Source organism: Lethenteron reissneri, chromosome 65 (assembly GCF_015708825.2).
Source record: "Lethenteron reissneri isolate LAM-NWPU_2019-01 chromosome 65, ASM1570882v1, whole genome shotgun sequence".
Lineage (NCBI taxonomy): Eukaryota > Metazoa > Chordata > Hyperoartia > Petromyzontiformes > Petromyzontidae > Lethenteron > Lethenteron reissneri.
Window position 1 is genome coordinate 8,589,841 of NC_083843.1, and position 25,287 is coordinate 8,615,127.

At 53.9% G+C, this 25,287-nt stretch overlaps 1 protein-coding gene across 1 annotated transcript in view; it reads left to right on the forward strand.

The window, feature by feature from the left end:
* The window catches only part of AP3M2 (adaptor related protein complex 3 subunit mu 2), a gene marked incomplete at its 5' end in the record, with an annotated part of 280,782 nt that extends 264,780 nt beyond the window's left edge, over nt 1-16,002 (forward strand). Inside the window, 6 exons of the mRNA XM_061577876.1 lie at nt 402-540; nt 1,760-1,845; nt 10,745-10,878; nt 11,713-11,923; nt 13,873-14,017; nt 15,316-16,002. Of these exons, the coding sequence (XP_061433860.1) occupies nt 402-540; nt 1,760-1,845; nt 10,745-10,878; nt 11,713-11,923; nt 13,873-14,017; nt 15,316-15,416 (816 nt within the window). The remainder of the gene's footprint in view (nt 1-401; nt 541-1,759; nt 1,846-10,744; nt 10,879-11,712; nt 11,924-13,872; nt 14,018-15,315) is intronic.
* Nucleotides 16,003-25,287: the final 9,285 nt, after the last annotated feature.

Consider the following 25,287-nt stretch of genomic DNA (forward strand, 5'->3'; position numbering starts at 1 on the left):
TTTTGATCCGCTGGAATGAGTGTCACGGTCGTCGACCATGGAAAACCCTGAATGTAATTGTTGCCCCAGCAATAAAATCGCTTTAAAAGTCAAAAGTCTCTCGCTCACTCGCTCGCTCACTCTCTCGCTCTCTCGCTCACTCTCTCGCCCACTCTCTCCCTCTTTCACCCTCTCCCCCCTCTCTCCCCGCTCTCTCTCTGTATGCGTGGCACGTGCAGTGCCATGTGCAGTGTTTGTGATGTCCACACGTGACGCTGCACTCGATGTGTCACTTCGCATCGAACTCGGCTCCGGTGCTCTCCCTGCTGGCAGCAATAACATTATTTTGAAACTCTCTCTCCATCTCCCTCTCTGCATCTCACTCACTCTTTCTCTCTCTCCCGCTCTCTCCCCCCCGTGCAGGCAGCACCAATGTAGGAGACACTCTGCCCTCGGGGCAGCTCTCCAATGTGCCGTGGAGACGCACCGGCGTGCGCTACACCAACAACGAGGCGTACTTCGACGTGATAGAGGAGGTGGATGCCATCATTGATCGCTCTGGTGAGTGAGAGGCAGAGACAGATAGTGGGAGAGAGAGACACAGAGAGAGACAGAGAGACACAGAGAGAGTGAGACACAGAGAGAGAGACACAGAGAGAGACACGGAGAGAGACGCAGAGAGAGATGCAGAGAGAGACACAGAGAGAGACAGAGACACAGAGAGACACAGAGAGAGACAGGGAGAGACACAGAGAGAGACACAGAGAGAGACAGGGAGAGACACAGAGAGAGAGAGACACAGAGACAGAGAGACACAGAGAGACACAGAGAAAGACACAGAGAGAGACGCAGAGAGAGACACAGAGAGAGACAGAGACACAGAGAGACACAGAGAGAGACAGGGAGAGACACAGAGAGAGACACAGAGAGAGACAGGGAGAGAGACACAGAGAGAGACACAGAGACACAGAGAGAGACACAGAGAGAGACACAGAGAGAGACACAGAGAGAGACACAGTGTGTGAGAGACTTTTGACTTTCAAACCACTTTTTTTGCTGCCAGCAGCAACAGCACTGGAGCCGGTTTCGCTACGAAACACACAAAGTCACCAAACACGAAAGCTTTAAATCAAAATTGCACCATCTTTGCTTGCCCACAACTTGTGTCCAACAATAAAATTCACTTGGGAAAAAAAACAGAGAGACAGGGCTGAGAGGGTGAAGAGAGATGAGAGGGAGGGCAGAGGAGGGAGAGAGTTTGGGGAGAGAGAGGAGAGTGTGGGGTGAATTTGGAGAGACTTTTTTTTTGTTGACCAGTGCAATAGACACACAGAGACACAGAGGGGGGGGGGGACACAGGGGACAATGGAGAGGGTGGACAGAGAAAGAGAGACAGAGAGACACACTTTGATGTGTGTGTCTGTGTGTCCGTGTCTGTGTGTCTCCGATAGTGCAGCGGTTAGCGCTACGCTGCGCTATGAACCCGGCGACACGAGTTCGATTCCCACTCACGGCCAACACCAGTGACGATTATCTGAACCGGTCCCGGGCCTCCCCTAGGTCGACTCGGCCTCAAATGAGTACCTGGTGTAGCGGTGTGTGTAGTAAACATCGCCACTAGGGAGACAAAGGCGGTCGGGCGTGGTGCTGGCCACCCACCCCCTCGTGTACCGTTCCGGCCTTCATAGGTGCTCGCTAACAGCACTTGCCCCAACAGTCTGTTAAAGGCTATACGGGGGATCTTTGCTTTGTTCTTTGTGTGTCTCCGCGTGTGTCTCAGGCTCCACGGTGACGGCTGAGATTCAGGGCGTGATTGACGCTTGTGTGAAGCTCACGGGGATGCCTGACCTCACACTCTCCTTCATGGTGACACACGCACATACACACATGTACATACGCATACATACACACACGTACACACGCATACACATACACACACGTACATACACATACACACACACACGTACACACGCATACACACACACACGTACACACGCATACACACACACACGTACACACGCATACACACACACACACACGTACATACGCATACATACACACACGTACATACGCATACATATGTAATGCGAGCAAGGAAAGAGGGGGCGGAGTCTGGGTCACGTGAGGAGAAGGAGGAGTCAGGGTCACGTGAGAGAGAGGATTTAGGGGAGGAACCGGAAGGGATCTGGGAGCTGAGAAGGAGTGGAAACAGGAGGAGGCCACGCTGGGCAGTGGCGAGAGGGTGGCGCCATTTGCCACGTGGTGGGAGGCCACGGCACCGTCGGCCAGCGGTGTACGTGGGGCACAGCAGAGCTAGTGGGCTAGAGCTAGTGGAGTAGAGCTAGCGGAGGAGAGCTAGTGGAGTGTGGGAAGCTAGCCGGGCGTGAAGAGCTAGCAGAGTGTGCGGGGCACACGGAGCAGCGGTGTGGCTGCAGACGGAGCAGCGGTGTGGCTGCAGGGTGCACGGTGGAGGAGGTGCAGGTCTGAGCGAGGACGCCGCAGGGGCGAGAGAGACAAGAACCCGAATAAAGGACAACGGAGACCTACACTGTCTGAAGAGTCCTTTATTACATTGGTGTCGGAAGTGAAACGGCATGTCGAAACAGTTCAGAAGAAAGAACATCCCTGCACCATCTTCTGCACCATCTTCTGAAGACGATCTTCCTCCGGCGGTGGCGCTCCTGACGATGGAAGGAGGAGGCGACGCAGGGACGAGCGACGCGCCGGGGGTGCAGGATGTTACCGGCTCAGCAGGTCCGTCCGCGTTGGTGGACGCCGACGAAGGATGGCGACACGTGGCGGCCCAACTTGAGTCGCTGAAGGCTGTTTTAGCGCAGTTATGCACCCTGGTGAAGCCCACGACGAGTTCGGGGAGGCCAAGCGGGGACCATCCGACTGGGGCCTTGCCGACGCTGTCAGCCCTCTCCAACACGCGGCACGAAACGCCATCTTGGGCGTGGCTGGGGAGGAACGGCAGGAAGCCGCCATCTTGCTGCCTCCACCGCGGGGAGCCGCCATTTTGAACACGTTGCGGAGTGACGCCATCTTGTCGCTGCCGCACGAATCACCATCGACGGAAGACGGCGGAGCGGGGACCCGCAGCCATCGTCTAACGACTGTGAAAGAGTTCTCCATCGGCGGAGATTGGAGCGCATTCGCCTGCCGTTTTCAAGCGGCTGTACGATCCGCGAAATGGACGCGGAAGCCTTGGAGGTCCTGCCAACGCTTCTTGACGATGAGTCCGTCAGGTTCTCCGCTCCATCAAGGCCGAAAAGAAGAGGACGCTACAGGGGGTGTTTGAAGAAATGGCGAAGGCGTATGAGCCCCCGGACGATGCTCATCGCAGGTTTGTGCAGCGGCAACGGGCACCTGAAGAATCGCCGGTGGCATTCCAGGGCGCCGTGATGGAGCTAGCTATGGCCGCGTATCCGCAGACGGAGCTCGATTTGTTGGAACCTCTGATATTGGGCAAGATGTTGGAGTTATCCAGGGACTTGGGCATCCCCATGCCGGTGTGCGGACACGATAAGTTAACGTCCCGGGCGGCGGCTAAGTGCCTGGATGCCCAATATAACCTTCGACGGTGGAAACAGGTGTCGGCTTGGACGGGGGGGCCCCACCGTCGAAGGCGGTGCGACAGGGTGGGACCCGAAGAAGGCCATCTATGTTCGAGACGACAGGGGTCCTGAGGAGTTGACAGGGGCATTCACCCAGTGGCCTGCTCGAGGGGGAGCGGGGTTGCGCTCCGGGCCGCCGGCGCGGGAGCGCCAAGACAGAGGGGGTGCTGCACGGCGAACCGACTTGGCGTGTTTCCGCTGCGGCCGTAAGGGCCACTTCGCCAGAGAATGCTGGGCTCGCATTCGGCAGCCACCCCAGCAGGAGGCCTCGGCCACGGACGCGACGCAGGAGGACCATCCACGACAGGCAAGTCGGTACGCATCAGACATCCGGCAAGGCCTGTCATCTCATGCATCACCATCGCCGCGCGGTCCGTGTGCCATTAATAACGGGGGGGGCGGTGATTGACCCGTGTCGCTCGCTGACGCAGTGGCGGAAATTGGCACGGAGGGTGGTGGCGGCCGCTACTGGGTCGTCCACTGTGCCTGGTTCGATTCAAGGGGTCGATGTGCGCATTTTGGTGGATTCAGGTGCGTCCGCGACTATTATCTCCGACGTGATTTTCCATCTCCTAGCCATTCCGCCGGGGCGGGTGCGACCGGTTTATGACTCTTGCATAGCGGCGAACGGGGGAAGTATGGGCATTGTGGGCCAGGTGGACGCCAGCATATCGATTGGGGAGGGGGTGTCGGCTTCAGGGACCGTGTTGATTTCCAGGTCCCTCGCGGTGCCCTGTTTGTTGGGGACCGATTTCCTGGCAAAAATGCCCATTCAAATAAGGGTGGATCACAATTGTATTGATTTACCGGGGGGGTCGGAAAATTTCATTCTTGTCGTCGCCCTGGGGCCAGTCTGCTCTTGTCTGCCAGGTACAGGCGCTGTCCGAGGTATCTGTTGATATTCCACCTGGCTCGCAGGTGCTTATTCCGTTGCGGTATCGGAAACCGGTGCCTGGCATTGAGGGAGCGGCGGGTGTGTTGTTATCGCCGTCCACGGCTATAACGGGTGGCTTGACGATGGTCGGGGCACAGACGATTGTCCGGCCGGGTCAGCCTCCGTTTTTACAAGTGTTGAATGGAAGCGCGGATAATGTTAGTGTACCGGCCGGAACGGTTTTGGCTCACGCTACGACGGCTTTCACGGCCCATGACGACCGGGACTGCCGGGGCCTTGTTTTGGGGGTCTCGGCCTCCACGGCGCAGGATGATCGGTGGATTGCCGAGTTGTGCCGGGAAAACGCGTTTTTGACTGGGGACCAACGGTCCGCGCTTCGCGCGCTGTTGGAAAGGTATTCCGACGTTTTTAGTTCGGACGATTTCGACTTGGGACGCACCTCCTTGCTCTCCCACCATATTGATACGGGGAATGCCGCTCCGATTCGGATGAACCCGCATCGGTTGAGTCCGACGGAGCGGGATCATGTTCACGGCGCAGTCGAGGATATGCTGGCTGCTGACATTATTTCCCCGTCCAACAGTCCGTGGGGCGCGCCGGTGGTCCTTGTGAAGAAAAAGGATGGGAAATTGCGATTTTGTGTCGATTTTCGCAAATTGAATAAAGTGTCGGTAGCAGACGCGTACCCCCTGCCGCGTATGGATGATTCCCTCGATGCCTTGTCTGGGGCAAAGTTTTTTTCTACGCTTGACCTCTCGTCGGGATTCTGGCAGCTTCCCCTGAAACGAGTCCTCGAGGGAAAAGACGGCTTTCCGTACGCCGCAGGGCTTATTTTAGTTTAATTGTCTTCCAATGGGCTTGAATGCTGCCCCCGCCACTTTTCAGCGGCTGATGGAGCTTTTGTTAACGGGTCTGCAGTGGGAGACATGTTTGATATATTTAGATGATGTTATCGTCTTCAGCCGCACGTTTGAGGAACATCTGCAGAGATTGGACGCGGTGTTTGCTAGGATGCGCTCCGCCAATTTGAAATTTAAGCCCAAGAAGTGTCACCCACTGCAACGATCCGTGCGCTATTTGAGCCACATAGTCAGTGCGGACGGGGTGACCACGGACCCAGAGAAGACGGCGTGCGTTCGTAACTGGACGACTCCGGCCACAGTGGGGGACGTACGTCGGTTCGTTGGGTTCGCTTCATATTATCGCAGGTTCGTTCCGAACTTTGCTACGATCGCTAGGCCGATGCACCTCCTTACGGCGAAGGGCCGGAGGTTCAGCTGGGGGCCGACGGAGGAAGCGGCGTTTGAGGGCTTACGCGATCGTTTGGCGACGGCACCGACGTTGGACTATCCAGATTTTGATCGGCCTTTTATTCTGGATACTGACGCTAGTGACACCGGGATTGGGGCCGTTCTGTCACAGTCCAAGGGCGGTGTTGAACGCGTAGTAGCTTACGGTAGCCGCGTGTTGTCTCCGGCAGAGACCCTGCTACTGCGTTACTCGCCGCAAACTATTGGCTATTGTGCATTTTCTCCGCCAATATCGGCCGTATCTATACGGCCGTACGTTTATTGTTCGCACAGGACCATGCGGCTTTGCAATATGCCCTGAGAGTTGATCAACCGTCTGGCCAATTGGCACAATGGTTGGAAACCCTGCAGGAATTTTCGTTCGAAATTCAGTATCGGAAGGGGTCGCGTTACGCGAACGCGGACGCACTCTCCAGATTGCCGCAGGGATCCCCTTGCGCTTGCGCTTCGGGTACGAATAGGTGTACGCGGGTTCCGCAACCCCCTCGGCCTGTTGTGTCAGCTGTCGAGTTGCCCGAGGCTCCCGTATGCCCAGGACCGGCTGATGGGGTTTTGAACCTGCCGCGCTCGGTATGGATTCGCGAGCAATTGCTTGATGAGTCGCTGGAGGCCTTGCGGGGTCGGGCTGCGAAAGGGACGGGGGGACCGCTGTCCGGTGGGACGCCGGGAGCCGCTCTCCGGGATGGGTTGCTGATGTGGAGGGAAGGGTTGCACGATCGCTGGCGTCTGGTGGTTCCGTCGTCGTTACGGTACGAGTCAGAGGTGGGACAAAGTCATTGTTATGCAAGTCCAAGTCGAGTCTGAAGTCATCAAATTCATGACTCGAGTCTGACTCGAGTCCAAGTCACATGACTCGAGTCCACACCTCAGAGGTGGGACAAAGTCATTGCTATGCAAGTCCAAGTCGAGTCTGAAGTCATCAAATTCATGACTCGAGTCTGACTCGAGTCCAAGTCACATGACTCGAGTCCACACCTCAGAGGTGGGACAAAGTCATTGCTATGCAAGTCCAAGTCGAGTCTGAAGTCATCAAATTCATGACTCGAGTCTGACTCGAGTCCAAGTCACATGACTCGAGTCCACACCTCAGAGGTGGGACAAAGTCATTGTTATGCAAGTCCAAGTCGAGTCTGAAGTCATCAAATTCATGACTCGAGTCTGACTCGAGTCCAAGTCACATGACTCGAGTCCACACCTCAGAGGTGGGACAAAGTCATTGTTATGCAAGTCCAAGTCGAGTCTGAAGTCATCAAATTCATGACTCGAGTCTGACTCGAGTCCAAGTCACATGACTCGAGTCCACACCTCAGAGGTGGGACAAAGTCATTGTTATGCAAGTCCAAGTCGAGTCTGAAGTCATCAAATTCATGACTCGAGTCTGACTCGAGTCCAAGTCACATGACTCGAGTCCACACCTCAGAGGTGGGACAAAGTCATTGTTATGCAAGTCCAAGTCGAGTCTGAAGTCATCAAATTCATGACTCGAGTCTGACTCGAGTCCAAGTCACATGACTCGAGTCCACACCTCTGGTACGAGTTGGTTCGGACTCTGCACTCCGAGACTTTGTTACATCTCGGGGTGCAGAAAACCTTGTTAACGTTGCAGCGGGACTACATCTGGCACGGCATGACAACTGATGTCACCGGGCACATTCGGGCGTGTCCCGAATGTGCCCGGCGGAAGCCGCCTAAACACCCATATGTTCCGCCAGTGCAGTCCATACAGGTGTCTCGGATTAACGAGTTGGTGGCGTTGGATATTTTGGGGCCCTTCCCGCCATCCGCTAGGGGGAATAAATTTTTGCTGGTCGGGGTGGAATATCTTTCCCGCTGGCCGATGGCTTGGCCCTTACCCGACCAGTCGGCGGCGTCTATCACGGACGCGTTCCTGTTCGGATATGTAATGGACAAAGGGGCGCCGGAAAGGTTGCTCACGGACCAAGGGCAGAATTTTTCTTCTAAATTGTTGGCTGAGGTGTGTGCTGCACTGGGAACCAAGAAGGTTCGGACGTCTCCCTACCATCCGCAAATGGATGGCATGGTGGAACGGCTTAATCGGACCCTGTCGGCCATGCTATGTCATACGGTTAGCGAAAAGCAGGCTGATTGGGATTTGCATATCCCTGGGGTGCTCTCCGCATACCGGATGACGCCTCATGCGTCGACGGGGTATTCACCTTTTTTTTAAATGTACGGCCGCGAGAATGTGCTGCCGGTGGACGTGCAGCTGGGTACGGGGGCGAAGGGTCCTGTTAAGCCTCTCCCCGAGTACATTCAGGACGCTGTTCATCGCGTGGCAGACGCATGGGAGGTGGCCCGATTGGCTACGGCCAAGACCCAGGCCCGGAACGAACGTTGCGCTCGGATGGGGAATCACCCTGGCGAGTGGGGGACATGGCCTGGCTGCACTGCCCGCAGGTGCGGGCGGGGACCTCCCCTAAGTCGCACAAACCATGGCAGGGGCCGGTTGTGCTTATTGAGGTTCCTAGTCCGCAGTCCGCACGTGTTCGGTTCGGATCGCGGCGCTGGTACGTCCATACGTCTCGGTTGAAACCCTACGTGGCCCCGCAGACGGATGCGTCATCTCCTAATGTTGCCTTGCCGGTGTCTGTTGCATCCGACGCGCCTCTGACTTTGCCTGTTCAACCTGCAAGCGTGCCTGTCGTGCCTTCTACAGACGAACCGGCCGTGACACAGACGGATACAGCGAATCCTGCTCCGGGTGGGACTACCACGGTGACGGGGACACTTGACCCCGCTGCCCCTTTAACCCCGCCACGGACGCGATTGCGGGAGACCCCGGCGACGGGTCTCTCTGGGGAACGGGACTTTGGTATTGACAGGCCTCCAACAGCGGCGGGCGGTTCCGATCCCGCCGCTCTTAAAACCCTGTCGCGGTCGCGGTCTGTGGGGGGGCCGCCTCCCGTTCGGGACGGGCCGGCGACCCGCACGCGTTCCAAGTCTCTTTCCTTTCGTTAATTGTTGTTCTTGTTGTTGTTGTGTTGTTATAATCTCCGTTGTCTGGTGATGCCCGATGGTTGTAATTTGCTCGCATTATTTTGTTCTGTTGCAGCCGGGGACGGCTGAGTTTTTCATCAGGGGGGGGGGGGGGTCATGTAATGCGAGCAAGGAAAGAGGGGGCGGAGTCTGGGTCACGTGAGGAGAAGGAGGAGTCAGGGTCACGTGAGAGAGAGGATTTAGGGGAGGAACCGGAAGGGATCTGGGAGTTGAGAAGGAGTGGAAACAGGAGGAGGCCACGCTGGGCAGTGGCGAGAGGGTGGCGCCATTTGCCACGTGGTGGGAGGCCACGGCACCGTCGGCCAGCGGTGTACGTGGGGCACAGCAGAGCTAGTGGGCTAGAGCTAGTGGAGTAGAGCTAGCGGAGGAGAGCTAGTGGAGTGTGGGAAGCTAGCCGGGCGTGAAGAGCTAGCAGAGTGTGCGGGGCACACAGAGCAGCGGTGTGGCTGCAGACGGAGCAGCGGTGTGGTTGCAGGGTGCACGGTGGAGGAGGTGCGGGTCTGAGCGAGGACGCCGCAGGGGCGAGAGAGACAAGAACCCGAATAAAGGACAACGGAGACCTACACTGTCTGAAGAGTCCTTTATTACACATATACACACGTACACACGCATACACGTACACACGCATACATACACACACATACATACACACACGTACATACGCATACATACACACACGTCCACACGCATACACGTACACACACATACACAACAACAACAACCGCCATTCGCCACTAAGTGGAGGTGACGTCACCACGACGCTTGTGCCAGGCCATGTGCACCTTGAGGCCACGTGAAGTGTCGAACGCCCGCTGGCAGGAGGTCACGGGGCAGACCCAGCAGGTGCCACGGGTCGACTGACTGAGATGACTGGCCGATGCACCACCTGTGCCTCCTACTGCAGCAACTTACACACATAAACACTTATACATGTACATAAAGACAAAGATCCCCTGTATAGCCTGAGCAGACTTTTGGGGCAAGTGCTGTTAGCGAGCACCTATGAAGGCCAGAACGGCACACGAGGGGGTGGGTGGCCAGCACCACGTCCGACCGCCTTTGTCTCCCCAGTGGCGATGTTTACTCCGCGCCACCGCTACACCAGGTATTCATTTGAGGCTGAGTCGACCTTGGGGAGGTCCATGACCGGTTCAGATAAACGTCACCGGCCGTGGTCGTGAGCTGGAATCAAACTGGGGTCACTGGGTTCGTAGCGCAGTGTAGTGCTAACCACTGCGCCACCGCTCCCCTACACATACAGATACACACACTCGCATTTACATATTCACACTTGTACTGTCACCCCGTGTCTCTCTCTTCCCATGTCTCTCTCTCTCCCCGTGTCTCTCTGTCTCTCCCCGTGTCACTCTGTCTGTCTCCCTGTGTCTCTCTCTTCGCATGTCTCTCACCCCATGTTTCTCCCCATGTCTCTCTTCCCATCTCTTTCCCTGTGTGTCTCATAATTTTTCTCTCTCCCCATGTCTCTGTCTCTCCCCGTGTGTCTTTCTCTCCCCATGTCTCTCTCTCCTCCCATCTCTCTCCCTGTGTGTCTTTCTCATTATTTCTCTCTCACACTATGTCTCTCTCTCTCCCCGTGTCTCTCTGTCTCTCCCCGTGTGTCTCTGTCTGTCTCCCCGTCTGTCTCTCTCTCTCCGCATGTCTCTCACCCCATGTTTCTCCCCATGTCTCTCCTCCCATCTCTCTCCCTGTGTGTCTCATCATTTCTCTCTCTCCCCATGTCTCTCTCTCTCTCCCCGTGTCTCTCTGTCTGTCTCCCCATGTCTCTCTGTCTGTCTCCCCGTGTCTCTGTCTGTCTCCCCGTGTGTCTCTCTCCCCCCGTGTCTCTCCCCCCCGCGTGTCTCTGTCTCTCTCTCCCCGTGTCTCACCCCCTCACCCCCCGCGTGTCTCTGTCTCTCCGTGTGTAGAACCCGCGTCTGCTGGACGATGTGAGTTTCCACCCGTGCGTGCGCTTCAAGCGCTGGGAGTCTGAGCGCGTTCTCTCCTTCATCCCTCCCGACGGGAACTTCCGGCTCATCTCCTATCACGTCTCCTCGCAGAGGTGACACAGAGATACACACAGAGAGACACGCGGACACGGAGAGACACACGGAGACACACACGGAGAGACACGCGGAGAGACACACAGAGAGACACATGGAGAGACACACGGAGAGACATACGGAGACACACACGGAGAGACACACGGAGAGACACATGGAGACGCACGGAGAGACACACGGAGAGACATACGGAGACACACACGGAGAGACACACGGAGAGACACATGGAGACGCACGGAGAGACACACGGAGAGACACACGGAGACACACACGGAGAGACGCACGGAGAGACACACGGAGACACGGAGAGACGCACGGAGAGACGCACGGAGAGACGCACGGAGAGACACACGGAGAGACACACGGAGACACGGAGAGACGCACGGAGAGACACACGGAGACGCACACGGAGAGACGCACGGAGAGACGCACGGAGAGGCGCACGGAGAGGCACACGGAGAGGCACACAGACATACGCAGAGAGACACGCGGACACAGAGAGACACACGGAGAGACACACAGACATACGCAGAGAGACACGCGGACACAGAGAGACACACGGAGAGACACACAGAGACATACGCGGAGAGACACACGGAGAGACACACGGAGAGACACACGGAGACACACACGGAGACACACACGGAGAGACACACGGAGACACACGGAGAGACACACAGAGACACAGAGACATACGCAGAGAGACACATGGACACACAGAAACACACACAGAGACACACACAGAGACACACACAGAGACACACACGGAGACAGAGAGACACACGAAGACACATCCATCCCGGCGTGCGTGTGTCTCTGTCTTTCTCCCGCAGCCTGGTGTCCGTGCCCGTGTGCGTGCGCCACTCGGTGTCGTTCCGTGAGGGCGGTGGCGGCGGCGGGCGTCTGGAGCTGACGCTGGGGCCTCGGCACAGCGGCGGGAAGACGCTGGAGGCGGTCGTCGTCACGGCGACGCTGCCGCCCCCCGTGCTTGCCGTGGCGCTCACGGCAACGCAGGGGACCCACGCCTTCGACCCCGTCTCCAAGGTGACGGGGGGGGGGAGAGACGGGGGGGGGGTAGGGGAGGTACAAGGAGTGAGGGAGATAGGGGGGGATATGGGGAGAGGGAGGAGAGAGGGAGACGGGGGGGGGGGGTATGGGGAGAGAGGAGGTACAAGGAGAGAGGGAGGAGAGAGGGAGACGTGGGGGGGGGTATGGGGAGAGGGAGGAGAGAGAGTCAAGGGTGACACATCTTCTTGGTTTTTTCAGGTAAAGTCACGTAGCAGGGAAATAATAAAGTAATAAAAATAAAACATAATAAAATACAATTTTCACGACGTTTCGGCCACAACGCAAGCAGCCGTCCTCAGGTGAAGAACAGGTCTGTCGGGAAGACAGCGTCTGAATAAAACACCCCAGGCTTGGGTTTTTTACCATCGGGTTTAATTGTATTTTCATATTAAACCCGATCATCTGAGATTGGGAGAAATCCGGTTTAATTGGTTCTAATTGCAGAACCACACTTCGCCAACTTCTCAACGATGGGCTTCGTCCATTCCAAGCTTAAGGAACTAACTGGCGCCCACGATTGTGGAGGAGAAACTCGTGTTCATCAAGACCAACCTGCCCGCCGCATTCTACGACTACCCCGTGCCCGATGCCCCCCCCGAGTACGATGATAGCAGCACCGACGAGGAAGCAGCCTAAGCCTGCCTATCAGTTTCGTATTCATGAAACCAGGTTTTAATCCCCCCGAAATCTGGTTTAATTGTATTAAAGAAAAAAACCGATGCCTGTCGCTGGAAAAATCGGGTTTTTTCCACCCATGAGAGAGAGGGACAGAGGGGAGGTACGGGGGTAGAGGGAGAGAGATGTTTTCAGCGTGTTTTAATCATGCCTGTACTACATTTACGTGAAACTGCCCTTGCGGTTGTCTGTTTAATCGACACATCTCAACATGATAAATTGCAAGCCGACAATGCATTACACATCCCACAAATGAACCGAGAAAAGCAGAATTTAATTCTGAACAAGATCTTCAGACAAACATGTCAACACAACCGACATATCCTTCACATTCACGCATTGCATAGCCATGAAAAGTAGCTGCTGCTGCAGTTGACACAGCCATCCAATGAGACGTCATGGATACAACTAGTGTCCGAAGATGCAACAGATTCTAGAGTAGCATGCAGTTTAGGGGACAGGGATACAGAGAGACAAACGGATAGACACAGGGAGGGAGACACGGTCCATGCGTTGCCATCGGACGTGGGGTGATGCAGAGGTGGAACGAGGAGGACATGGAGACAGCTCATTCACGTGGTCTGTGGTGTTAAAGTGTCTGTCCCTCCTCCTAACCTCCCATGCCTTCCCTCCTCCCTCTCTTCTCTTTTTTTACGATCAGTGAAAACAAGAAGATGCTCGGTGTAGTCGGCACTTTGCTTCGTTCATCATTTCGTAATTTTTTTTTTACATTTTTAAACTTTGCTTTATGTAAACCCCCACCTCTCGCTCACTCTCTCGCTCACTCTCTCGCTCGCTCTCTCACTCTCTCGCTCACTCTCTCTCTCGCTCACTCTCTCGCTCGCTCTCTCGCCCGCTCTCTCACTCTCTCGCTCACTCGCTCACTCTCTCTCGCTCTCTCTCGCTCTCTCTCGTTCTGCACGCAGCCCTTCTCGCAGTCCGACGGCCTCCGACGCTCCCTCCCCTCCTCAACATGTCTCTGTCATCCTCCTATCTCCCTCCTCCTCTATCCCCCTCCCCGTGTCTCCCTCCTCCCCTCTCCCTCCTCCCTCTCTTCACTCCCTCCCCTCCTCTCCGTGTCTCTCTCCTCCTCCCCCTCCCCGTGTCTCCCTCCACCTCCCCGTGTCTCCCTCCTCCTCTCTCCCTCCTCCCCGTGTCCCTCCTTATTCCCCCTACCTCCCCCCTGTCCTCCCTCTACCCACCCCCTTGCGGTGTCCATGGGTCCACCCTCCCCCGTGGTCGTGCTCCAGGTCCTGACGTGGGACATTGGGAAGATTAATCCCCAGAAGCTGCCGACCATCAAGGGCTCCCTGACACTGCAGTCCGGAGCACCGAAGCCCGAGGAGAATCCCGTCATCAACGTCCACTTCAAGATCCAGCAGTTCGCCATTTCAGGTACGCGGGGAGCAGGATGGGGAGAATCTGAGGACCCACGGAGACCCGTGGAGAGAGGCCTGATGACCACAGTCCCGTCGGTGAGCTCCTCCGGCAGGCAAGGCTGCGTTGGCTGTGTCGCGTAGCCCGCATGCCCAGCCACTGCTTGCCCAATCAGCTTCTAAACTTAATTTGGAGCTTTCGTGACTGCAGGAATTACTCTTTGGTTCATTCGGTAAAGTGACGTATAACGATAAAATAATAAATTAAATACTAGCATACGACGTTTCGATTGCAACACAAGCAATCATCATCAGGTATAAATGAAATAGAAACACAAATCTAGTAATACTTAAAAATGTAATGTGATACAACAGAGAGTCGGATAACGTAACAGTCAACACCCTACCTGGTTGATTACGTTCTTCCTGAGAATGCTAAATTTGAGAGAGAGATAAAACACAGAACCTATATGTCTCTGGTTCTGTGTTTTATCTCTCTCTCAAATTTAGCATTCTCAGGAAGAACGTAATCAACCAGGTTTCTATTTCACTTATACCTGATGATGATTGCTTGTGTTGCAATCGAAACGTCGTATGCTAGTATTTAATTTAATATTTTATCGTTATACGTGACTTTACCGAAAGAACCAAAGAGCATTCAGCTTCTGTTTGGCCGGATAGAGGGGGTTAAACGGGCATGGCAGGAACTAGGGGAGAGATGGAGTGATGCGGTACGGGAGGATGTGGAGCTGAGTGGACTTGCCGATGACCGGTACCAGCGCTGTCAAGATCGGCCTCAGTGGAGTAGGAGGCTCGTGAAGGACGCTGCTACTGGGCAGTTGGAGGCAGTCGCCCTCCAACAACAACGGAGGGCGGAGGAGCGACACTCACAACAACGAGCGGAGTTCTGGGTGGCTAAAACACAGCGAGTTGGCACAGTAAGGGGCACAGGTGGTGCATCAGCCACTCGTCTCAGTCGACCCTTGGCATCTGGGTCTGCCCCGTGACCTCCTGCCAGCGGGCGTTTGACACTGCATGTGACCTCAACGTGCACATAGCCGGGTGGCTAAAACACAGCGAGGTGGCACAGTAGGGGGCACAGGAAGTGGTGGTGGTGCATCTCCCGGTCCTCTCTCAGTAAGGCAACCTATGGCACCAGCTGGGTCTGTCCTGTAACCTGTCAGCGGAAAGCCTCGCACACTCCAAGTGACCGCCTCAAAGTGCACCTAGCCTGGCACAAGCGCCGTGGTGGTGACGTCACCGCCGCATAGTGGTGACTGGCAGCTGCTGCTGCTGTTGTTGTTGTTGCCGCCGCAGGGTTGAAAGTGAACCGTCTGGACCTCTATGGGGAGAAGTACAAGCCATTCAAAGGGGTGAAATATCTCACCAAGGCTGGGCGCTTCCAAGTCCGCACCTAGACACACAGAGAGACACGGGCAGACACACACACTCCATGGGACGTAGATACGCACAGGAACACAGGGACGCAAAGACGTGGACAGGGATACGGGAGATGGAACACACACGGGGGACCTAAAGGTGGACACGGAAACATACGGAGAGACGCAGTAAGACACGGGGACAGAGAGGCTCATGGTAACATGGCGAAACAGGGAGACCGCTCAGAGGAATACGAGTGCAGAGATACACGGGGATGAACGGAGACTTGGGAAGACATGGGGATACAGAGACTCACTTGGAGACACACAGACACATGGATACACACGGGGAACAATGTATACACAGGGGGACACTGAAAAACATTGGAACATGCTGAGACACACGGAGACACACTAGGTCACACGGAGACACCATACGGGGTCACGTGGTGACACACTGGGTCACGTGCACTGGGTCACATGGATACACACTGGGTCACGTGGAGACACATTGGGGTCAAGTTGAGACATGGGGTCACAGAGAAACACGTGGAGACACGGGGACCAATGGAGAGTTGGCTGAGGTGCAGTGTTTGTGTGAATAAATGTGCAATGTGTGAAGTAAAGATCGCTCGGCTTCCACACACTCGTGCGTGCGTGTGTGCGTTCGTGCGCGCGTACACGTGTGTGTGGGGAGCGGTTAGCGCTACGCTGCGCTATGAACCCGGCCACTCGAGTTCGATTCCCGCTCGCGGCCACCAACATCGGCGACGATTATCTGAGCCGGTAACAGGCCTCCCCTAGGTCGACTCGGCCTCAAACGAGTATCTGGTGATGCGGTGTGTAGTTAAACATTGCCACTGGGGGAGAGACAAAGGTCGCAACCGGGTACCCAATACTTGTACCTAGGGGTCAGCACGGTTTGGCTCAAACCACCAAACCGCGGTTTGAACCGAACCAAATCGGTTTGGTTTGGCTCTGTTTGAACTGGTTCGGTTTGGTTTGGGGCTACGAAACCCGACTCGGTTTGGCTCGGACAGGGTGGAACCGGCTCAAACTAGTTTGGTTGGTTGTAAAGGCCGAGTACAGCAATATCAAGGACATGATGACGGACATTCTCAACCAGCTGCTACCCAGCGTTGACGACGGACGCGGCGCCGAAGGCGGCGCCGCGTGGCGGCATTAACATCCTCTTTGACATGGTCTACGCGCCCAACGCTCACGACGGCGCCGCCTCCGAGGTCGACCGCTTCCTGCTTGAGCCGACTCAGGACCTGAGCATGGACGTCGTCGAGTGGTGGAAGCTGTACGGCGGCAAGTACCCGCGCCTGCGACGCGTGGCCCTCGACTATTTGCCTATCCCGGCGTCGTCCGTGCCCTCCGAGAGAGCAAACTCGGCCGCCAAGCGCTCCTTTCTCGACCGACCAAACCTGCACAAGTGCACGTTCAAGGCCGAGATGTGTGTGCGCTCGTGGGCGCGGATGTTGCCTAGTGTTGGGGTTTCACTGCCATTGAACTACCACACTGCGTTCAAGGACATTGGGCGTGCCAAGCTTGAGGAGATGGCTGTGGACGACATCGTCGTCCAGTACTTGCTAGTGAATCTCAATATGAAGAAAGCCTGCGTAGAAATTAGCGATTAATACACTTGATATTTGTATTGAATGCGAATATTGTTTGCCGCGCATCTTTTCGGTTCAAGCCAACTCAAGAGGTTTGGTTTAGCTTAGTTTGGTTTGGTTTTGGTTTGGTTTGGTTCAGTCGTCGCTGGTTTGGTTTGGTTTGCTCAATTTGAAACCAGTTTGAGTCGGTTCAAACCGTGCCGACCCCTAGCCGTACCATACCCGATGCCCGGCTACCCGTACCTGACCGGGTACGGGTACGGGTAGGCCGTGAGTCACTAGTGAGTCACCGTTTGTCACTCATTTCCCAACGTCTTGTCTCTTCTCACAATTCAAGTTCCTAGAATCAACCCACCCGCACCTGCAACATGGCTTCATCCCAGAGGTCGCAATCAGGTACCCGATACCCGTACTCTACACGATACCCGGCCGGGTACGGCCGGGTACGGGTACCCGTTTGCGACCCTTGTGCGGCCGGGTACGGGTAAGGAATCAAAACCCGTTTGCAACCTCTGGGGAGAGACAAAGGCGACCGGGCGTGGTGCTGGCCACCCACCCCCTCTGTGTGTGCCACAGTGCCGGTAGCCTTCATAGGCACTGCTACTCGCTACTCACAGCACTTGCCCCTACAGTCTGTTAAGGCTAAATGGGGGATCTTTATATGTATGTGTGTGTGTATACATGTATAAGTGTGTGTCTTTGTATATGTGTGTACATCTATTCCCTCGTGCGCCCAGCCAGCCTTACTAGGCGCTCGCTGACAGCATGTTTAAGATGACACAGTACTTGCATTCACGTTGCTAACGGCGTTAGACAAAACCGCCCGTCGGATCTCGTATATGTGACGAGTGGCAGCACCGATGATGGCTACCGGCACCGTGGCATACGAGGTGGGTTGGTGGCCGGCACCATGCCCGACCGCCTTTGTCTCTCCCAGTGGCGATGTTTGCTACACCACCACCGCTACACCAGTTACTCATTTGAGGCTGAGTCGACCTAGGGAAGGCCCGGGACCGGTTCAGATAATTGCTATTACTGGGTGTTGGTGGCCGTGAGCGGGAATCAAAACTCGGGTCGTCGGGTTCGTAGCGCAGCATTAACCGCTACACCACCACTGCCTTTACGCATACAATACACACGGTACAGTACACACGGTACAGTACATACAGTGCACAGTACAGTAGTTCCACGTTTGACCACATGGCCGAACGAGTGAACCCAAACCGTGTACTGTCTTGAATTTTGGGTAGAAATAGGCTAGCCGCGCACACAGTGATACCGCGGTATACGAAGGAGATGCGTTCCTGGAGCTTGTTCGTATATTGAAACGTCGTATAGTGAATAACTTACAACATTGGTGCCATGAGGTTGCGTTCCCAGCCTTCGTGACTTACCATTTCACACGATGAACACTTTACAACTTACACTTCGTATTGTCAACGAAGGCAATTTCTTTTGAACGTGATATAATTTTATACTATACAGTATTAAAAAAGAAACTGACTTAAAGCACAGTGAAGACATGCAAAGCTGTGAACCCCTTATCAGTGCCCTACCTTACTGTAGACCAATTCAGAACTTATTGGTCATCCCGTGCCCCTTATACATCTCAACGTTCACCCAATACACCACGCTGTACACTACACTATATACTACACCACGCTGTACACTACACTATACACTACACTACACCACTATACACTGCACTATACACTTATACACCACCACTATACACCACCACTATACACCACGCTGTACACTACACTATATACTACACTACACTATACACTGCACTATACACTTATACACCACGCTGTACACTACACTATACACTACACCACTATACACCACCACTATACACGACATCATACTGGTAGGAACCTCCTGATTACACCAGCCCACAGGGGATTATTGCGTCCACCGTGCAGGGAGGGGCTGGGTGGGGTGGGGAGGGGCTGGGTGGGGTGGGGAGGGGCTGGGTGGGGTGGGGAGGGGCTGGGTGGGGAGGGGCTGGGTGGGTGGGGAGGGGAGGGTGGGGAGGGGCTGGGTGGGGTGGGGAGGGGCTGGGTGGGGAGGGGAGGGTGGGGAGGGGCTGGGTGGGGAGGGACAGGCTGGGTGGGGAGGGGCTGGGTGGGGAGGGGCTAGGTGGGGAGGGAGGGGCTGGGTGGGGAGGGAGGGGCTGGGTGGGGTGGGGCTGGGTGGGGAGGGTGAGGCTGGGTAGGGGGTGGGAGGGGTGGGGTGGGGCTGGGTAGGGAGGGGCTGGTCACCCCGTGGTGCCCTTATAAAACTCAACGTTTAACCTACTCACGCCGGCTTGTGCCCTCCCTCACAGTCGGGCATATTTGTGGAATACACCATGCCGCCATTGACCCTGGCCATTGACCGAGCAACCCAACGTTCCTAACAGCTCCCTCCGCAGGATTGTGTTACACTACTATACACTACACCCCTATACACTACACTATATACTACTGCATACCTGTTAACCCATTATCAGTGCCCTACCTTACTACAGATCAATTCAGAACTTATTGGTCACCCCATGCGCCTTATAAATCTCAACGTTCATCCTGCAAAGTCCCATCACAAGGGAAAAACACAAAGACACGACAAAAATGTTTTGCTCGCCTTGAAACGTAAAAATTTAGACAATACAGTAGATCTATGATTTTACAAATATTTACGTATTAATTTCAGTGTTTACACCATTGGAACCTCATTTGCCAGTAAAAAATGATAATTGTTTTTTTACCCTTCTGGCAACAAAACTGACACCTTTTTTACAAGGAGTCATGTTTGCATAGACCACAATACCGGCAGTCAATGCAAACAAAAAACATAAGTCTGATAATGTATGCACTGTCCTTGAAGTTGATTGGTCCACACCCGAGACAGCTTTCAACTTCAAGGACAGTGCATATCATTATCAGAGTTGTGTTTTTTGTTTGCATTATGACTGCAGGTATTGTGGTCTATGCAAACATGACTCCTTGTAAAAAAAGGTGTCAGTTTTGTTGCCAGATAGAAGGGTAAAAAAACAATTATCAATTTCAGTGTTATTTGGTTCTTTCGGTAAAGTCACGTAGAAAACAAGAAATCCATTCATTGTTTTACTTTATCAGCTTTCCGTGTAAAATATTGGAGAAATAAATCCAATGTTACGTTAAACCGAAACGTGGTCTATCGAATGCCGTGTACACACACCGAGCCTCTCCCGAGGATCGCCACCGTGTCGTGGTGGAGGTGGTTTGCGTTGTTCCATTTGTAGAGAAGTTCCGACGGACGTACTCGAAGACGGAGGTAAGTTAAGGGCTTTCACCAGGGTTTATTAAAGCTGTTACAATATTACACAGCAGAGTACACAACTCCCAGGGGCTAGGGGTCCTACTTTGAGTCCGGGTCCCTGCCGGCTAGCTCCGGTCTCTCTCTCTCTCTCTCGTGTCGGATCGTGGATTCTGCCGACTCCACCGACCGGAGAGAGAAGCACCTCTACGGCTACCACCGGCTTCTCCCCAGACTCACTATTCGATCCCTCTCTCTACCACTGGTTCCCTCTTCACCCTTCGTACTCTACCAGTTCCCACAGTGACCCCGCTTATGTCACGAGGTATCCCTTAAGTACCCTAGGAGACGTGACGTCATCGCACTGAACGGCACACCTGACGACACGTCCCCATTTTACTCCTCTACACATTGATCCCGAGAGCGAAGCCGCCCTTCCCGCTCACCTCCGCTTAGCACGGACGGCTACGTACGGTGCGAAAGAAGTTCAACATACATGTGAAAGAAAACTCTGGCCTTTTGTCACCAAGGTAATGTCTTTATGTTACGGCACGGGTTCACACCTTCATCCTCGCTTGTCACCCTCGACGCCCCCCAACCCTACCACCCGCTCCCTCTTTTAACCTCTTCCTGACGTCGTCACCTCTCACCCTCACCTGGCCGAACCGTCACACTTGACGCTCACCCACGCATCCATGCACTCGCCCACCCACTCGCTCACTCATCCACCCACTCACCCACCCATTCACCTACCCACTCACCCACTTATCCACTCACCCACCCACGCACCCAATCGCCCACCCACTCAACCACCCACTCATCCACCCACTCACCCACCCACTCGCTCACCCACCCACTCGTCCACCCACCCACTCGTCCACCCACTCGCTCACCCACTCACCCACTCGCTCACCCATCCACTCACGCACCCACCCCCCCCCGCTCACCCCCCCCCCCCCGCTCACCCACCCACTCATCCACGCACCCACTCACCCACTCACCTCACGCACCCACCTGCTCTTTTCACCTCTTCCTGGCTCCGCCCCTCGTCGCACTATGTCTCCACCATCTTGGTTCTTTCGGTAAAGTCACGTAGAAGGGAAATAATAAAATAAAACAATAAAATTCTCACGACGTTTCGGCCGCAACACAAGCACCCGTCCTCAGGTGAAGACAGAGCTGTCTGAAAGACAGCGCTCCAATGAACACTGCTAAGCTTGGCAGCGTATTTTAAGCTGGGCCCACTGTCTTTCAGACAGCTCTGTCTTTACCTGAGGACGGCTGCTTATGTTGTGGCCGAAACGTCTTGAGAATTTTATTATGTTTTATTTGTATTATTTTATTATTTTCCTTCTACGTGACTTTACCGAAAAAACCAAAGAGTATATATACAACTACTTAATGAAAATGCTGCATGGTATTTTTCGTGACTTTATAACGGCAGCAATAGAAAAAATAAATATGCACGGCGCCATCCTGGCGAAAAGTTTCGTCTAATTTAGCGTTCCGGAGCACCGCTCTAAAGGCTGCATTGTCACGTGATCACGGCGAAAGAGACACGCAAACTCCAAATATACAGCAGCAGCAGCAGCAGGCGTCAGGGTTGAACCCACGAGCTCCTGTATACCAGGCGAGGTAGTTAACATCTAGCCACCGTGATGATGATGAGAGAGAGACATACAGACTCCAAATATACAGCAGCAGGCATCAGGGTCGGGATCGAACCCACGACCTCCTGCATACCGGGCGAGGTAGTTAACATCTCCTATCCACCGTGATGATGAGAGAGCGACACGCAAACTCCGAATATACAGCAGCAGGTATCAGGGTCAGGATCGAACCCACGAGCTCTTGTATACCAGGCGAGGTAGTTAAAATCTCCTAGCCACCGTGATGATGATGAGAGAGAGACATACAGACTCCAAATATACAGCAGCAGGCATCAGGGTCGGGATCGAACCCAAGACCTCCTGTATACTAGGTGAGATAGTTAACATCTCCTCGCTACCGTGATGATAATGAGAGAGAGACATGCAAACTCCAAATATACAGCAGCAGGCATCAGGGTCGGGATCAAACCCACGACCTCCTGTATACCGAGGCGAGGTAGTTAACATCTCCTAGCAACCGTGATGATGAGAGAGAGACTCGCAGACTCCAACTATACAGCAGTAGGCATACCAGGCGAGGTAGTTAACATCTTGCCACGGTGGTATTACTGCACGCTAAATCGCACAAACCAGACCCCGCATCGATCGAGGGAAAGACACACAATACCTGCACGTGCCATGGGGTGAGGGCTCGCGTATGAACATCGCTGGGAGGATGGGACACACGGGGTGAGGATCCTCTCATCTACGCGGCCTCAAGGAGTGCGCTGTAACGGTGGAGGGGAGAGAGATCGACTGCAGAGGAAGAGACGCCGGTTGGGTCAGTGTCACGGTGCACGTGGCTGGGAAAGTCCCTTCTAGATTTGAAGCTTTCGTGACTGCAAGGATTCATATTCTTAGGTTTATTTCGGTAAAGTCACGTAGGTAAAAAAATTAAAAATTAATAAAAGTTAAATAAAAATAAAACAAAAATCACGACGTTTCGGAGGCAACACAAGCTTCCGTCTTCAGGTGGAACCGTCACAGCACGATTGCTGTATCAAGTGATATCAAGTGATACAGCAGTCGTGCTGTGACGGTTCCACCTGAAGACGGAAGCTTGTGTTGCCTCCGAATCGTCGTGATTTTTATTTTATTTTTATTTTACTTTTATTCATTTTTATTTTTTACCTACGTGACTTTACCGAAAAAACCTAAGAATATGGGAAAGTCCCTGTCGGGTTTTTTTTTTCACGCGAGTCACCGGAATTCACTCGACTCAAAGCTCTGCGTTTCTGTAGAGAGAGGGACAGACGACGACATTCCACGAAACCTCGTGGATGCCACTCCCCAGCCGGCCAGCAGAGGGCGGCAGTCTGCGCCTTTGTTGCACTTCACACAGGTCGTCCAGTAGGGGGCGCTGTGCCACCATTGCTCTCTGAGCATCCTTGTGTTCAAACCCTGGTGTTTGTTTATCGACATTCCGTGACTAGTGCAGAATTACAATAACATCTCACCGATCAGGTTCAGATCACGGGGGGTCATTTCTCACAGTCATAACTCTCCAGGTATCTCCATCGTCTCCCACGTGAGCATTGGAGTCGCCCAGTAAGATTATGGAGTCGGTAGGCGGCACTCTGTCGAGCACTGCACCCACCATCTCCAAGAAGGCCGAACACTCCCAACTGTTGTTTGGTGCATATGTAGTGGTGATATGCGCTGGCAGTAGGAATCGTGTGGAAGCGCGTGGTGATTGGCTGTGTATTGGTGACGCGCGCTGACAGTGAGGGATCGTGTGGCAGCGCGGGGTGATTGGTTATGTGGTGGTGACATGCGCTGGCAAAAGGGATCGTGTGGCAGCGCGTGGTGATTGGTCAACTAGAGTGGGTGCTCACATCGCGGTCCGCATAGGCTCCGTCCCCTCGGGAGCGGAGGACTATAAAGGGGGATGCGCGCGGGCGCTCGGGGAGTTGGTAACCAGTGAAGACGGAAGACGGAGGAGGAAGAGATAGGGCCCTGAGACCCCTAGCCCCGCTGTCCTTGTAAGGGCCGGGACCCTGTGTGGCTCAGAGGCGGGACCTTGGGACCCGCGGCCGGACGTCCGTGTGAGGGCCGGGCTGCGGGACCCAGTGGTCGTGATCCATACCCAAGCTGGGGTAGGTCTGTAAATTCCCCTGGAAGCTACGGGGCTGGAGAGCCCGTGTGTGTGTAGCCGGGTGGAACGTGTAGTGTGAGCTGTAGTGACCACACGTGTTATTGTGGCTAAAGAAAGTGTTAATAAAGTGTGCTACCCGTCAAGTGGTCTCCCGCTGTAATTTACAATATTACACATACAATGAGGGAAAAAAGTATTTGATCCCCTGCTGATTTTGTACGTTTGCCCACTGACAAAGAAATGATCAGTCTATAATTTTAATGGTAGGTTTATTTGAACAGTGAGAGACAGAATAGCAAAAAAAAATCTAGAAAAACGCATGTCAAAAATGTTATGTTGAAATAAACCTACCATTAAAATTATAGACTGATAATTTCTTTGTCAGTGGGCAAACGTACAAAATCAGCAGGGGATCAAATACTTCTTTCCCTCACTGTAAGTACAGAAAACCTCGTGGATGCCACTCCCCAGCAGGCCAGCAGGAGGCGGCAGTCTGCCCCTTGTTGCACTTCATACAGCTCGCCCAGTAGGGGGCGCTGTGCCGCCATTGCTCTCGGCTTTTAGGTCCGATAGTTGAACTATATACTTAAATATTCTTAGGCTTTTTCGGTAAAGTCACGAAAGTAAAAATTAAAATTAATAAAAGTAAAATAAAAATAAAATAAAAATCACGACGTTTCTGAGGCAACACAAGCTTCCGTCATCATGTGGGACCGTCACAGCCAGATGTGCTGTATCAAGTGAGGCAGGGATTCCAAGATACAAGTTCTTAAATACAAGTTAAGGGGGGGGAGGAGGGGGGGGAGGAACTTATCTGAGTGTGGTAGCCAATGAATGGAACGTAATTCTAGATTTTAAGCTTTCGTGACTGCAAGGATTCATATTCTTAGGTTTTTTCGGTAAAATCACGTAGGTAAAAAAATTTAAAATTAAAAAAAGTAAAATGAAATAAAAATCACGACGTTTCGGAGGCAACACAAGCTTCCGTCTTCAGGTGGAACCGTCACAGCACGATAGCTGTATCAAGTATCACAGCACGATAGCTGTATCAAGTATCACTTGATATCACTTGATACAGCTATCGTGCTGTGATGGTTCCACCTGAAGACGGAAGCTTGTGTTGCCTCCGAATCGTCGTGATTTTTATTTTATTTTTTTTTATTTTATTTTTTTACCTACGTGACTTTACCGAAAAAACCTAAGAATATAGGAAAGTCCCTGTCGGGTTTTTTTCACGTGAGTCACCGGAATTCACTCGACTC